Genomic DNA, 12,862 nt, shown 5'->3' on the forward strand with positions numbered 1-12,862 from the left:
ATGTCCTTTGCAGGAACATGGATGGAGCTGGAAGCCATTATCCTCAGCAAACTAATGCAGGAACGGAAACCCAAACACCACATGTTCTCACGTATGGGAGCAGAAAGATGAGAATACACGGACACATGGGGTTGGGGGGAACAATGCAAAATGGAGCCTGTTAGGAGGGGTTGGGGGAGGGAGAACATCAGGAAGAATAGCTAATGGATGCTGGAGATGGGTTGATCTGTGCAGCAAGCTACCATGGCACATGTTTACCTGTGTAACAAACCTGTACAACCTGCATGTGTACCCCAGAACTTAAAATAAATGTTGAAGAAAATAAATAAATATTTTGAAAACAGCTGTAAAAATATGTAATAGTTTGAGTTCCTGTAAAAAGTAGATGACTTTGTTTGCCCGAAAACAACTTAATCTACTAGTCCCTTTCTATATTTATAAATTTGTAAATGTTTTCTGAAACTGAATACTCACAGGATACCACATAGCCTACCTAAGAAGATTGACAGTCTACTAGCTGAGTAAAAGAACTCTACTAGAATTTTAAATGGTTTATTATTAAACTCTGAGCAACAAAGGCACTGATCTGGGAAACTAGCCACGTATGCTTTGCCATATCAGCCATCTATAACAATAAGAAGATAAACTGCAGAATTTTGTCACTTTGTTTGTGAAATCTATATCCAAACGTAAAAACCGCATCCAAAGTCTGGGAAATAACAATCTGATGACAGCTACACGCGGCTCCAGAATATACCCTTTTCTCCTTTGGTATGTGACTCAATATACTCAAAGCAGTTCTTAGTAAAGAGACACCAGTACATTTTAAGAAACAATTTATTATCCTATCCAGCTGGTTCATATAATTACAAAGGAGGTGGTGGTAATGCAATTGGAAAGAAATCTAAGTTAATGTCCCACAAGAAGTCTGCAACTCCACTCAATAGAATTAAATGTGTTTAGTCACAGTCACCAGCTGTTTCCACACAAAAGGTTAATTTATTTAATTGAAATGAAATGACAATACCACCTTTCAGTAGAATTTAGAAGTAAAATTGGAATGGTATAATCCACCACATAAAGGAATGTGGACATTGACCTCAAGGCAAATTTCCTCTTTCTCTTTTCTCTGCCTGGCAACCATGACTAATCTTTCAAAATCCACCTCAAATGTTACATTTTCTGTCAAGCTCTTCACAACAATTCCTTTCTAACACAGACTGGGCTCCTTTCTCTAGGATTGCCAGAAAGCTTAATGCATACTTCTACTACAATGTTTCTCTAATCATACTGGCTCTTCCTTGTAAATAACACATGCTGAGTGCTCATTAGGTGCCACAAAGTATAATAAAGACTTCACATGAATTATTTTATCCTCACAAGTACTTTGTAAGAAAGACACTTAATTTCATTTTACAGTGACAAAACTTAGGCTCAGAGTAGCTCAGTAACTTGGCTAAGGTTATACAGCTAGGAGGCAGATGGCAGGGATCTGAGTGTAAACAATTTGACTCCAGTGCTTGCAAGCACCATTTTATTCTATATGATGCCTCTTAGGCTGCCAGTCCTTTGAAGGCAGGGCCCTGATATGATTATCTTATACTCCCAGCAGCTAGGGCAATGCCCGATACACCGTGGATGCCTAGTATATCTGAGCACAGTACAGAGTACAGTGACCCCCTTGAAAATGCCACTTCATGTGCAAATTCATCTTTAAATAATTGGGATATTTTGCAGATGGTTAATTTGCTTCCAAAGGGGGAAAAGCAGCATCATGGCCAAAGACTAGATAGTTAAGATAGTGGCACAGCTGGAAACATCAACTCATACTGGAGGCAATTAATGATACACATTTTTCAGGAGGTTCCCCTGTGGGGAAAAGAGAGGTTTTTACACTAAATATGGTTTTACTTCTCTCTGTCTCAAACAGAAATGAAAACAAGCATACACACAACTTTTCTATATTGCTTATTCCTTTCCACTAAAACAAAGAAATTCGAGGTAATATAAGAAAGGGGAGGAGAAGGCTATTTATGTCTATGTTTCTCAAACTTCAGCAGGCATACAAATTGCTTGGATTCTTATGAGAATGCAGCTTCTGATTTCACTTATTCTGTGGAGGGGCTCACGATCTGGCAATCCTAACAAGCTCCCACTTGATGCATTGCTGGTTTACGGACCACATTCTAATTAGCATGGGTTCCCCTTAGACCAAAGACAGAGCTATTTATAAGACAGAGGAGCACCTTCAGTAAGAAATTACTAATACTATCTAACAGAAGGTAACACACATACTTCTTCCTAAACTAGAGATGACTCCATTTGATACACAGTATCTTTCCTGGTTCTTTTCTCTCAAATTGTAGTTCAAGCAGCTTTAGTACTCAGCAAATGTATTTAGGTTCTTTAAAAGTTGGTAACCCATATATGGTAACATTATGCAAACTAGAATTGAATTCTCAGATTATGTTGCTTACATACCCTATTTTGTGCTGAGATGACCTAATCTCTTCACTAGATTAAATAATTTTTAAAAACAAGAAGGGTGGCATCTAGCACATTACTTTTCATACTATGAATGCTTAAATATTTGAAACTTAAATGAAATGGCTTAATCTTTTAAAAGAGGGATGATAGGTGAATGTATATTGTGCATTATTAGCCCTACTTCTTTGTCAGTTTCATTGGAAATAACAAATTAGGTAGTTTTAAAATGTGCGTTAATGTTACATAAGGTTAATATATTTGTAAATAATAACAGTATTCTAAAATAATCACACGAAATCTTTAGAGAGATATTTCAAATGCCATTTCTGAAAGCTAACACCTGTCGATTTTTTCATATAAATTATATAAATTTACTCCTTGACAGAAATATAAGTTGTATTTTAATGAAATTACCATGATTGTTCTTTAGACATGTAATACAAAGTATCCAAAACTGTATATATTAGAGTTGCATTAAAGCAAGGCCTGTTAAGAAAAATGTCTATTTTAGCTATAGGTAAACAAGATTTAAGTAAGCAGCAAAACCCAAAACATGAATTTATCACACTTCATGAACTGAACATCAATTTCCCTTTCAGGGAGGATACGATTCCATTCATGCATTCATTTATTCAACAAATTGACTGGTCAGGTCCTGCTGTGGGCACTGGGAATAAAGTAGTCAGGAGGACCAAGTCCTCATCTTTATAAAGCAGTTTCTAACAGTGGATTATATATGTGTGCATGTGTGTGTGTGTGAGATATAATTGTTATCTAATACAGCTATGATACATATTTTATATACAATTTATATATAGTATACTTATATACAAAATATATATGAAACATATAATACATATAAAATATACATATAAACTATACATATTTATATATCATATACTTATATATAAATATATATGAAATATATATACACAAGCTTTGATCTTTGAAGTGAAAGCTGAAAGTTTTAAACTTTCATTTATGTGCTTAAAATATACTTGGGAGATAAATGAATCATCTAAGAAATAGCTAACATAAAACTTTAACTTACTCTCTAAATTGTGCTAAACTTTCCATAGCTATCAAATGTCCTGTAACAACTATCTATTTTGCAGATACTTGTCACTAGCAAAAACTGCCTTTATACAAAGCAACTTTTGAAAATAGTATTACATTTTGAGTGAGAAAACAGAACTTTAAAAAGGCTCATCTGAGTTGTAGAAAATATTCCATGGTGCTTGTGACTGCTCAAAAACAGTTAAAATCACACCACATGCCACATCATTCTGTTTCCTATAGCAAATTCTTTACCATACGCATCCCTATGCAAAACACTGCCTGCTACGCATTAGACGAAACAAGCAAAATACTGCTACTCATTAGGATGAAATAAGCACATATCAAAAAAACAGATTCAAATTCAGAAATGACAGAGGTCAAAACATTTATATTATCTTGAAAATGGAGTAATTTCTTACCTCTTAACATTAGGAAAAAACTTTTTGGAGATTTTAGTTTGTATTATAAAATGGTAGGAAAAATTTACTTGGTTGTGAATGAAACAAAACATCAAGTTATGAAGCACATGGTTTATGCTACAGTAAGATTAGTGACACAACATTATTGGTCCTACTTCCCAGCACTTTGGGAGGCCAAGGTGGGCAGATCATGAGGTCAAGGAGATCGAGACCATCCTGGCCAACATGGTGAAACCCAGTCTCTACAAAAAATACAAAAAATTAGCCGGGTGTGGTGGCGGGCTCCTGTAATCCTAGCTACTTGGGAGGATGAGGCAGGAGAATTGCTTGAACCCGGGAGGCGGAAGTTGCAGTGAGCCGAGATTGCGCCATTACACCACCCCAGCCTGGGCAGAAAGAGCAAAACTCTGTCTCAAAAAAACAAAACAAAATAAAACAAAAAATACTTTATTGGTCCTACTAAGAATAATTTATTTTTCAAGTAAAAAAATTCCCTATTTCAACTGTAAGTCCAGGAAATTGAGTGTAGCTTAAGTGTAATAAATCTTAAAAATATTTTTTCTTCATTAAGTTTTATGTCTTTTCACTCTTAAATAATATTTCTTAGTATAATGCTTATTCTGTGAAACATTTAAAAGACTAAAATAATATTTAGATGGTGAACTAATCTTAAAAGCAATAAAAGGTCAGTTTGAGTTTTAAGTCACTTCCATTGTATGAATGAAATTATTTAGAATAAACCATTTCAGGAAATCTGGTGACATCACATACTCTTTAAAGATGTTAGCTATACTGAGAGGTAAAGTAATGGTGCCTTAATACTAATTTTCCTAGGCACTGTAGCACCATCCTGATCAGAAAAAGCTCAACATACATTTAAAAAAAAAAAAAGTTTTTTTAAATCCTTTCTTGATTATTCGTTTTTGTTTCTTCCCTTTCAGATCCAGACCTACAGATCAACATACTTTTAAATAAACTAAACCTGTAAGATTGTTGAAAATTTTTGCCAAATGATTTTTTCAATTAAAATGAACAGAAATTGCTATTACATTCAACTACACTTTTTAAGTCAAAATCTGTATCAGCTAGGACTTATAAATGATTTTGTTTTTGTTGTTTAAATAGAGACTACTTTTTTATTTTAATAGCCAGTCCTGATCTGTTCATATGCAAAAGAACAGTACAGCTTAGAATGCCTAATTTGAGCAAAACTCAGGACTGGAAAGACTGAAGTCTATCATTGAAGTCAATGCTGAGCTGGTTGAAATAGGTAGGAAAGTTGGAAAGTAACCTTAGTCTGCAAGTCCAGCTAGTAACTTCTGACTGTGAAGGGCAGCAAATTAAGTTAAATTGTGTGGAGAAAATGCCACATGACTAGACTAGAATAAAATTATGGAAAATCTTAAAGCTGTCCAGATCCCAGCAACTTATGGGATTAGAAAAGGTAAAAATCCTTCTACACTGTCTTTAAGTCTCTGATCTGAAGCATATTTTATAAAGGCATAGGTAAAAATAATCTTTTTCTGAGTATTAAGTAAATCTGAAAATGGGTAGTTTTTAGGATTAACAGCTTTCATATCAGAGAATATGCACTAAGCTTAAATCCGTGCTCTCTTCTAGAGCTATAGACCGAACAGGATGCTCACCAATGCAGTGCTAATGTTCCCAGCATCTGGAATCCAGCTTTTCTTTTACAGAGCTGAATGGATTACATATTGAACTCCCTAATCCTCATCCTACTTTCGAAGAGACAGTTCTGCATCAGTAATGGTTGTCCTCATACTTCCTTGTCTTCATTCTTACCATCCATCTCTCCTTTGCAGGCACATTTCTAACAGCACACTCTAGAGTATTGAAACACCAGGAACACAGGTTGCTGTTATAAAAACCTGTTTTCAAGCATGTATTGATGCTGAAGCTTTCCATGGTTAGCTTCTCTACAAAGGTGAGAGTTTTGCTTAAAATAAGCATTTCTTACTGAATTAACATGTAAGGAAAAATAATGCAAAGCAATTCAAGTTGGATTTTTTCACATACCTAGTTTTCCCTAGGAAAAGCCCTCCTACATCATTTTGCAAAAATTGAAAATAAAGTTTAAAATGATCCAAGTTTTATTTGTAGACTACATTTTGAAACATTTCCATTACAATGAGCATGATTAATTTCCATGATTATTGTTGTGAAATGTGTTGGCAAAACTGCAATAATCATGTAACAATTGATAGTATTAAAATAAATTGACCATTTTGAAGCTACAATCTTAAGCAACAGAATTGTGAAGAAAAGATAGTGCTATTTTTTTCCTTTAAAGAAAAAAGAAAAAAAAATCTAAGTATAAACCCCACAGTCACCATTTGCACATTGCAAATACTTATCTGCTTTGTACAGTCAAGAAATATAAAATAAACTTCATAACATATTTTCACAAAATGTATCCATGATTTATGTAAAATATACTAATACACCAAGAATATCCACTAACTTAAGAAGTGAGATGAATGGGCAATAGTACCTATAGTATATATAAAATGACTTTTAGTTTTAAAAAAGTATAATTTTGTCATAAATATCAATTTCATTCCTTATCTCCTACCATAGCTTAAAAATGACAATAATGATGGAATAACTAACAATTAGCAAAAGAAAACCTAATGTATGCTGAAACTAGGCCTGAAAGAATATAATCTTTGAAGATGATTTAAAATAATTTAAATAAAATCCCAACAATGCTAGCTTTTAATTAAGGTTAAAGCAATTTTGTTAATCACCTACTGGGTTCAAAGCTCTTTGATAATTGTTTCTGCTGCTCAGAAGCTTTTAGTCTCTAATAGAAAAGTTAATAAACTTATATTTAACCAAATATTAATAACAGTTCAAATTAGAAGATGTACATTTTAATATTATAAACATATTTTAAGTTTTATTACTAGGGCAGCAAACACCAAAGCAAGCTATTTCTGTGGCTATCTACTTGTGGCGCAATGCAGGTACATCTGTTTCAGTCAAGTCTCTGCAGATTCACCATCAGATTTATCTTAAACAAATTCCAGTTACTACATTCCAAAGGAAGATTATATTCTTGGCTTAGCTATGTTGGGTAGAACAAAAGCATATCTTAAGCAAGGTCCTCCTCCAAAAGGCGAAAAAAATCTTTTTCTAATAAAGGCAATCCTTTAATAATAAAAACCTCATGTTCCATGAATTGAACTGCATGGCATATCAAATATTTTAATTCTAATTCTAAAGTATATAATATGTAATAGAACTTTATAAAATAGCATAGTCCAATAACTAAAATAGCATAGTCCAATAATGTAGACACTAGCCATATGAAGGTAGTGTAATTTTATTTACTAACATGTAATTTTATTTACTAAAATTACATCAAATAAAAAATTCAGTTCCTTAGTCACACTAGCCACAGTGCAAGGGCTCAAGGGCCACACGTCAACAGTAGCTAATGTATTTGAAGCTCAAATAGAGAGTTACCTCCCTTCCTCCATCCCTCCCTCCTTGCTTCCTTTCTCTCTCTTTTTTTTTTTTTTTTGAGATGGAGTTTTGCTCGTCGGGTGGGCTGGAGTGCAATGGCGCGATCTCGGCAACCTACGCCTCCCGGGTTCAAGCAATTCTCCTGCCTCAGCCTCCAGAGTAGCTGGGATTACAGGTGCCCACCACCATATCCGGCTAGTTTTTTTTGTATTTTTATTAGAGATGGGGTTTCACCAAGTTGGCCAGCCTGGTCTCAAACTACCGACCTTAGGTGATCCACTGCGCCAGGCTTCCCTCTCCCTCTCCTCCCTCTCCCTCCCCCTCTCTCAACAAGTCTTGCTCTGTTGTTCAGGCTGGAGTGCAGTGGCATGATCATGGCTCACTGCAGCTGCAACCTCCTGGGCTCAAGAGATCCTCCTGCCTCAGACTCCCAAGTAGCTGGGACTACAGGTGTGTGCCAACACACCTGGGGCTAATTTTTTTGTTTTTTTGTTTTTGTAGAGACAGGGTCTTGCCATCTTGCCCAGGCCAGTCTTGGGGAACTCCTGGACTCAAGAGGTCCTCCTGCCTTGGCCTCCCAAAGTGCTAGGATTATAGGCATGAGCCACCATTCCTGGTTGAGAGTTGTTTTCATCATTGTAGAAAGTTCTACTCAAGAGCCTTGAAGTAAATGATCATCTATTTCTTAGACAAGCTTTTGGTTAATCCAAAAATGACTATTTTTTTCCTGGTCACACACTTTTCACGTAATAAAGACTAACTGGACTTGATGTCAGCTCAAATGTGCAGGGAGAAAGAAATATAGAATGATTTATATTAAATGACTCGTACACCTATACTATCCGTACATTTCAGTAAATGTATACCTATTTTACTATTTTGAAAATACAAGTTAACATATGCATGTGACTATTTATGAGGAAAAATCACAACCTTAATAAAGCATAAAGGAAAACCTAGTGTCTAATGCATATTCCTGCCTCAGGGAAAGCTGGAATGAAGACAGAGGGCAGGAAAATCCATTCCCAGAGTAGTAACTAAAAAATGCATCAAGTGGCTCTAAGTTTCTCTAAAAGTCTCCTTAAAAATAGCTATAGAAAAGCCCTTTCTAACTCTATTAATAAAATGAAGGCACTCAGGCACTTTCTAATTTGTTTCAAAAGAAAGCAGAAATCACTCGGCAGAATGAGAATTTTGGTCAGTACTCTGACTATAATGACACTAAATATAATTTGTGAATTATTATATTAGTGTGGTGCCAGTTTAACTGATTTAGAATACACTTCAGAATATTCATGAAATATGACTTCAAGTGTATAATATGTATTTGAACATACATGATTTAACAGCACCTTTGTTATTTCTAATTTAAAAAAAGGACCATTCTATTTTATTTATTATTATTATTATTATACTTTAAATTTTAGGGTACAATGAATAAAAGTTGGTCTTAAAATTAAAAAAAAAAAAAGAGTACCACACCCCTCTTGGTCAGGAATATAAATTCATTTATGATGGTGTTTCTGTAAGAAAATCAGATACATATTTACAGAACTGTTATAGGAAGGTAACCTGTCAAAACTTCAAGGACAACTTAAAATGTTTTTAGTATATAACTTACCAAAGCTGAATATTTTCAAACTACATCAACTTAAGTACATTTACAATAAAACTCTACACTAGCAAGCATGTTAAGATGGTATAGAATTTGCAATAGCAAAAAAATTCTCCTATTAAAAACTTAGTCAACACTTCAAGTGTGCTAAGTTGCTCACTTATTCCTTCCAGCAATTCTCAGAAGTATGGACTGGCTGTAATTTACAACTGAAGAAACTGAGTTGAGATGAAGAAACTAAGGCTCAAAATGACAGATGACTTACTTAAGGTTATATAGTCAGCTACTATAGAGGCAAGATTTGAACCTTGGTTTGGATTTTTCTAAAACTTAATTAAGCTATTCATGACAATTTCACAATTAATTTTTAGGGAAAGAGCTCATGTCTTCATTCTTTCAAAAACACTTACTGGGTGCCCATTATGCGCCAAGTACTATTTCTAAGTGTTTCTAAGTATTTCTAAGATGTAAATGTTGAACCAGACAATGTCCCTGCCCCCTTGAAGCTGACATGCCAATGCAAGAAGGGGCATTCCAGCAGAGTTAGGAGCATGACCCAGCAGCTAGTCACTCAGGCTTGAATCCCTAATATACCATTTATAACTATGTGATATTAGTCAAGTTACTTTATCTCTCTGTGCCCACATTTTCTCATTTAAAAAATAAAAATAAAAATTGTACTGACTCACTAGATTGCTCTGAGGATTACTCGATTAATACATGTAAAGCACACAATAAATGCTTTATTAGTGCTTGCTATTTTTATTATTGTCATGAGTGTAGAGAGACAAATAACAGACACGCATATAAATAAATTTATCACTATAAATACAGTAGATAGTGATAAATGCTGTGAAAAAAATGAAAAGTGGTCTTTGCTTCATATTTTCTAGAGATTCTTTCCTAAAGTCACTTATAAAAGATGATAAAAAAGTCTTAATTAATTTATTCAATAAATACTAGCTGAGTGTCTATTTAATTTGTCCAGCACCATGCTCAGTGCTAAATAAGACAAATATGTAACTCCCTCATGAAGTCTAGCAAGAAAGATAGTAAACAGATAATTACACAAATATATAATTAGAGTAAATCAGTAAATGGAAGTGTACGGTGAGAACCCATGAGAGCCTAATCCGGTTCAAAGATTACAGGAAGCACTGCCTGAAGAAGTTAAATGCTTCATCATCTGGATAGCCCTGGCAAAAAAGCCTAGAAACAACTAGATGGGAGAAAGAATGTTACATCTTAGCAGCTTTATGGCCTTAGGTAGAGGAAACTGTACAGAGGAGAGCAAAAAGTATTTTTTTGTTTTTCCTTTTGGACCAAGACAAGAAGTATCCAAAATTAATGACTTTTCATTAGATATTTTTAACTTATGAAGCAATGTGGAAAACTGAGAATCATTACGTTTTAGATTAATAAGAATTCATATATCATTCCTAAAGACTACCATCAGTCCAAGGAAGGTCAACCCAAACAAAATACTTGATAATTGTAAGAACCTATGAACAGCCTCACACTTACCTAGCAAGGTCTTAATTCTTAAAAATTTTTGGTTCTAATACCTACATCTAGAGTTTATTTGTAGGTAGTAGCTGCTGAGTTCCCAGGGGAGCAAAAAAATGAGTTCACTTTTCCCGCCCTCAAGGATCTTATTTAATCATATGGCTGAGGAAACAGAGGATATCAAAAGAAAAAAAGAGACAAGAAGAAGGGAAACACTTACGGAGTCCACAATCTTGGGAAGGCATCTATTTCTTCTTGTGTGTACTCATCTAGACGTTTAGGTATTTTTCGTGGTTGAGGAAGCTCCTCCACTAAATTCTTAAGAATATCTTCTGGAATATCCTACATTAAAAAAAATTTAGACTTAATTTTCTTAAAATATCTTTCTTAGCAATAAATTACTAATACTTAAGTGTTACAAAAATAAGCAAAAGAATGTTCGTAGAATAAGGAAAACATAAAATCTTTAAAATAAAAACCTTATAAAAATTCCCCAAAAGTACATTAGGTTAATAATACAAGTAATCTCATTATAATAAGATACGTATTTTTTTTAATGTGCTGTTTATTTCCCTCTTTTCAATTGCAAAAAGACACTGCCATGGCTCATTCTCATGCTTTCTCATCTGACTAGTATATGTACTGGGTCTACCGGGTGTAGTGCCACTACCTTTCAATCAGTGCTCCAACTGTGGCCAGAAAAAAATTTGAAAATGAAAATCTTTGAGTCATTTATTTATCTAAGAAACATTTATTGAACTTCTAAGAACCAAAAATTGTGCTAGGTGCTGGCCATATAAAGGAAAATAAAAAGATCACACCTTCTAAAGGCTTATAATTTTTAAAGTCATCTCTCAGCTTAAAATTTTTCAGGATAAAGCTCTAACTCCTTTGCTAAACTTGCTTAGCTAGACAGTGTCGTTACCACTAGTCCACCTCTCCAATGTCACTCTCCACAGACACACCCATGGTTTCTGACTAATCAACCTCCTCAACCTTTCATGTGTTGCTTTAGACTCAAATCATGATATCTTTATTAATTGTATTCCCCTGACCAGGACCACTTTCCCCCATTATGTATCCAATATTCAGAAAAATGAAGAGAAGAGTTGGAAGATTGACCTGCCAACAGTAGACAGAATGAAATGCAGTGGAGAAAAGCTGGAGACAAGAACAGTTAAGTGGCTGTTTCAGTAATCAATGTAAGATTTTTTAAAGTTTGAGTTTAGATACTGAAAGGCACACTAAAGAGTAAAGCACATATCTAAGACATTGTAAAAGAAGAAAGCATTGGAATTAGACTAAGGAGGAATGATAAAATGAGTGTGGGTAACCAAAAGAATGAACATTTATATTGTACTCATGACGCAGAAATAAGGCAGCTGGGAGAATGAACTGTATTGTGAGACTGGATGATAAATTAATTTTGGGAACTCTATTTAAATAATGGTAAGATATCAGTATGGAAGTGTCTTATAGGCATTCTTATAAGGAGAGTAGATATAATTCCCTCTTATTATAGTATGTGTACAGGAATTTTCGATAAAAGGATTATCACACAGTAAATTACAGCTCTCTGCAGAGAGCACTATTTTCGACAAAAGGATTATCACACAGTAAATTACAGCTCTCTGCAGAGAGCACTGTTACAAGTGGGATTCCAATATCTGGCCAAGGACATGGCATCAAATAAGGCATCACTTTGACCAATTCTTAAGACATGTTGTCTTAAGACATATTGTCTTAAGAATCAGGATAAAATTTTATAACTTTAGGTTCACAGAGCTCTACTGTCTTGTAAGCTTGTTCTAAAAGCCAATATAGCAAAATATTTATAATATTTTAAGCAATTTAAATGAATTTTAAAAATTGTGGTTTGGATAGGCTGGGTCACTATCAACATATAGAAAACACAATAGATACTATTGATAATGTGCTTCTTCACTGAAAAGCATTTAACAATATTTAACATCCTTTCTCCTATTGTTATCACTTCCTCAGTATATTCAAATCTGCACAATAATTACAGAGTCAGGGCAAGCAGAGGATGCCTGGACATATAAAAGATTGTTGGTGATACTTATTTTTTACTTATTGAAGGAGACTATCTGTCAGATATTTCCAAAGATGTATAAGTATTTCATACTTCTTTGGAAAGCCAATATAAAATTCCCTAGATCAGCTGTAAAGACAATTTCAAAAAGCTGCTAAGTGCTCACTCAGCATAGAGCATGTGGAACACAGTGGCTTCCTAGCAAATGTTTGCTGAATGGAATAGAATTTTGAA

The 12,862-nt window shown here is 34.3% G+C and overlaps 1 protein-coding gene across 1 annotated transcript in view; it reads right to left on the reverse strand.

Annotated features, from left to right (window-relative positions):
- Positions 1-12,862, reverse strand: part of MRPL13 (mitochondrial ribosomal protein L13) — a 52,381-nt gene that overhangs the window by 7,479 nt on the left and 32,040 nt on the right. The window contains exon 6 of the mRNA XM_032760342.2: positions 10,796-10,917. Within this exon, the coding sequence (XP_032616233.1) occupies positions 10,796-10,917 (122 nt within the window). The remainder of the gene's footprint in view (positions 1-10,795; positions 10,918-12,862) is intronic.

The sequence above is a fragment of the Hylobates moloch genome, unplaced genomic scaffold (genome assembly GCF_009828535.3).
Source record: "Hylobates moloch isolate HMO894 unplaced genomic scaffold, HMol_V3 SCAFFOLD_9, whole genome shotgun sequence".
Taxonomy (NCBI): Eukaryota; Metazoa; Chordata; class Mammalia; order Primates; family Hylobatidae; genus Hylobates; species Hylobates moloch.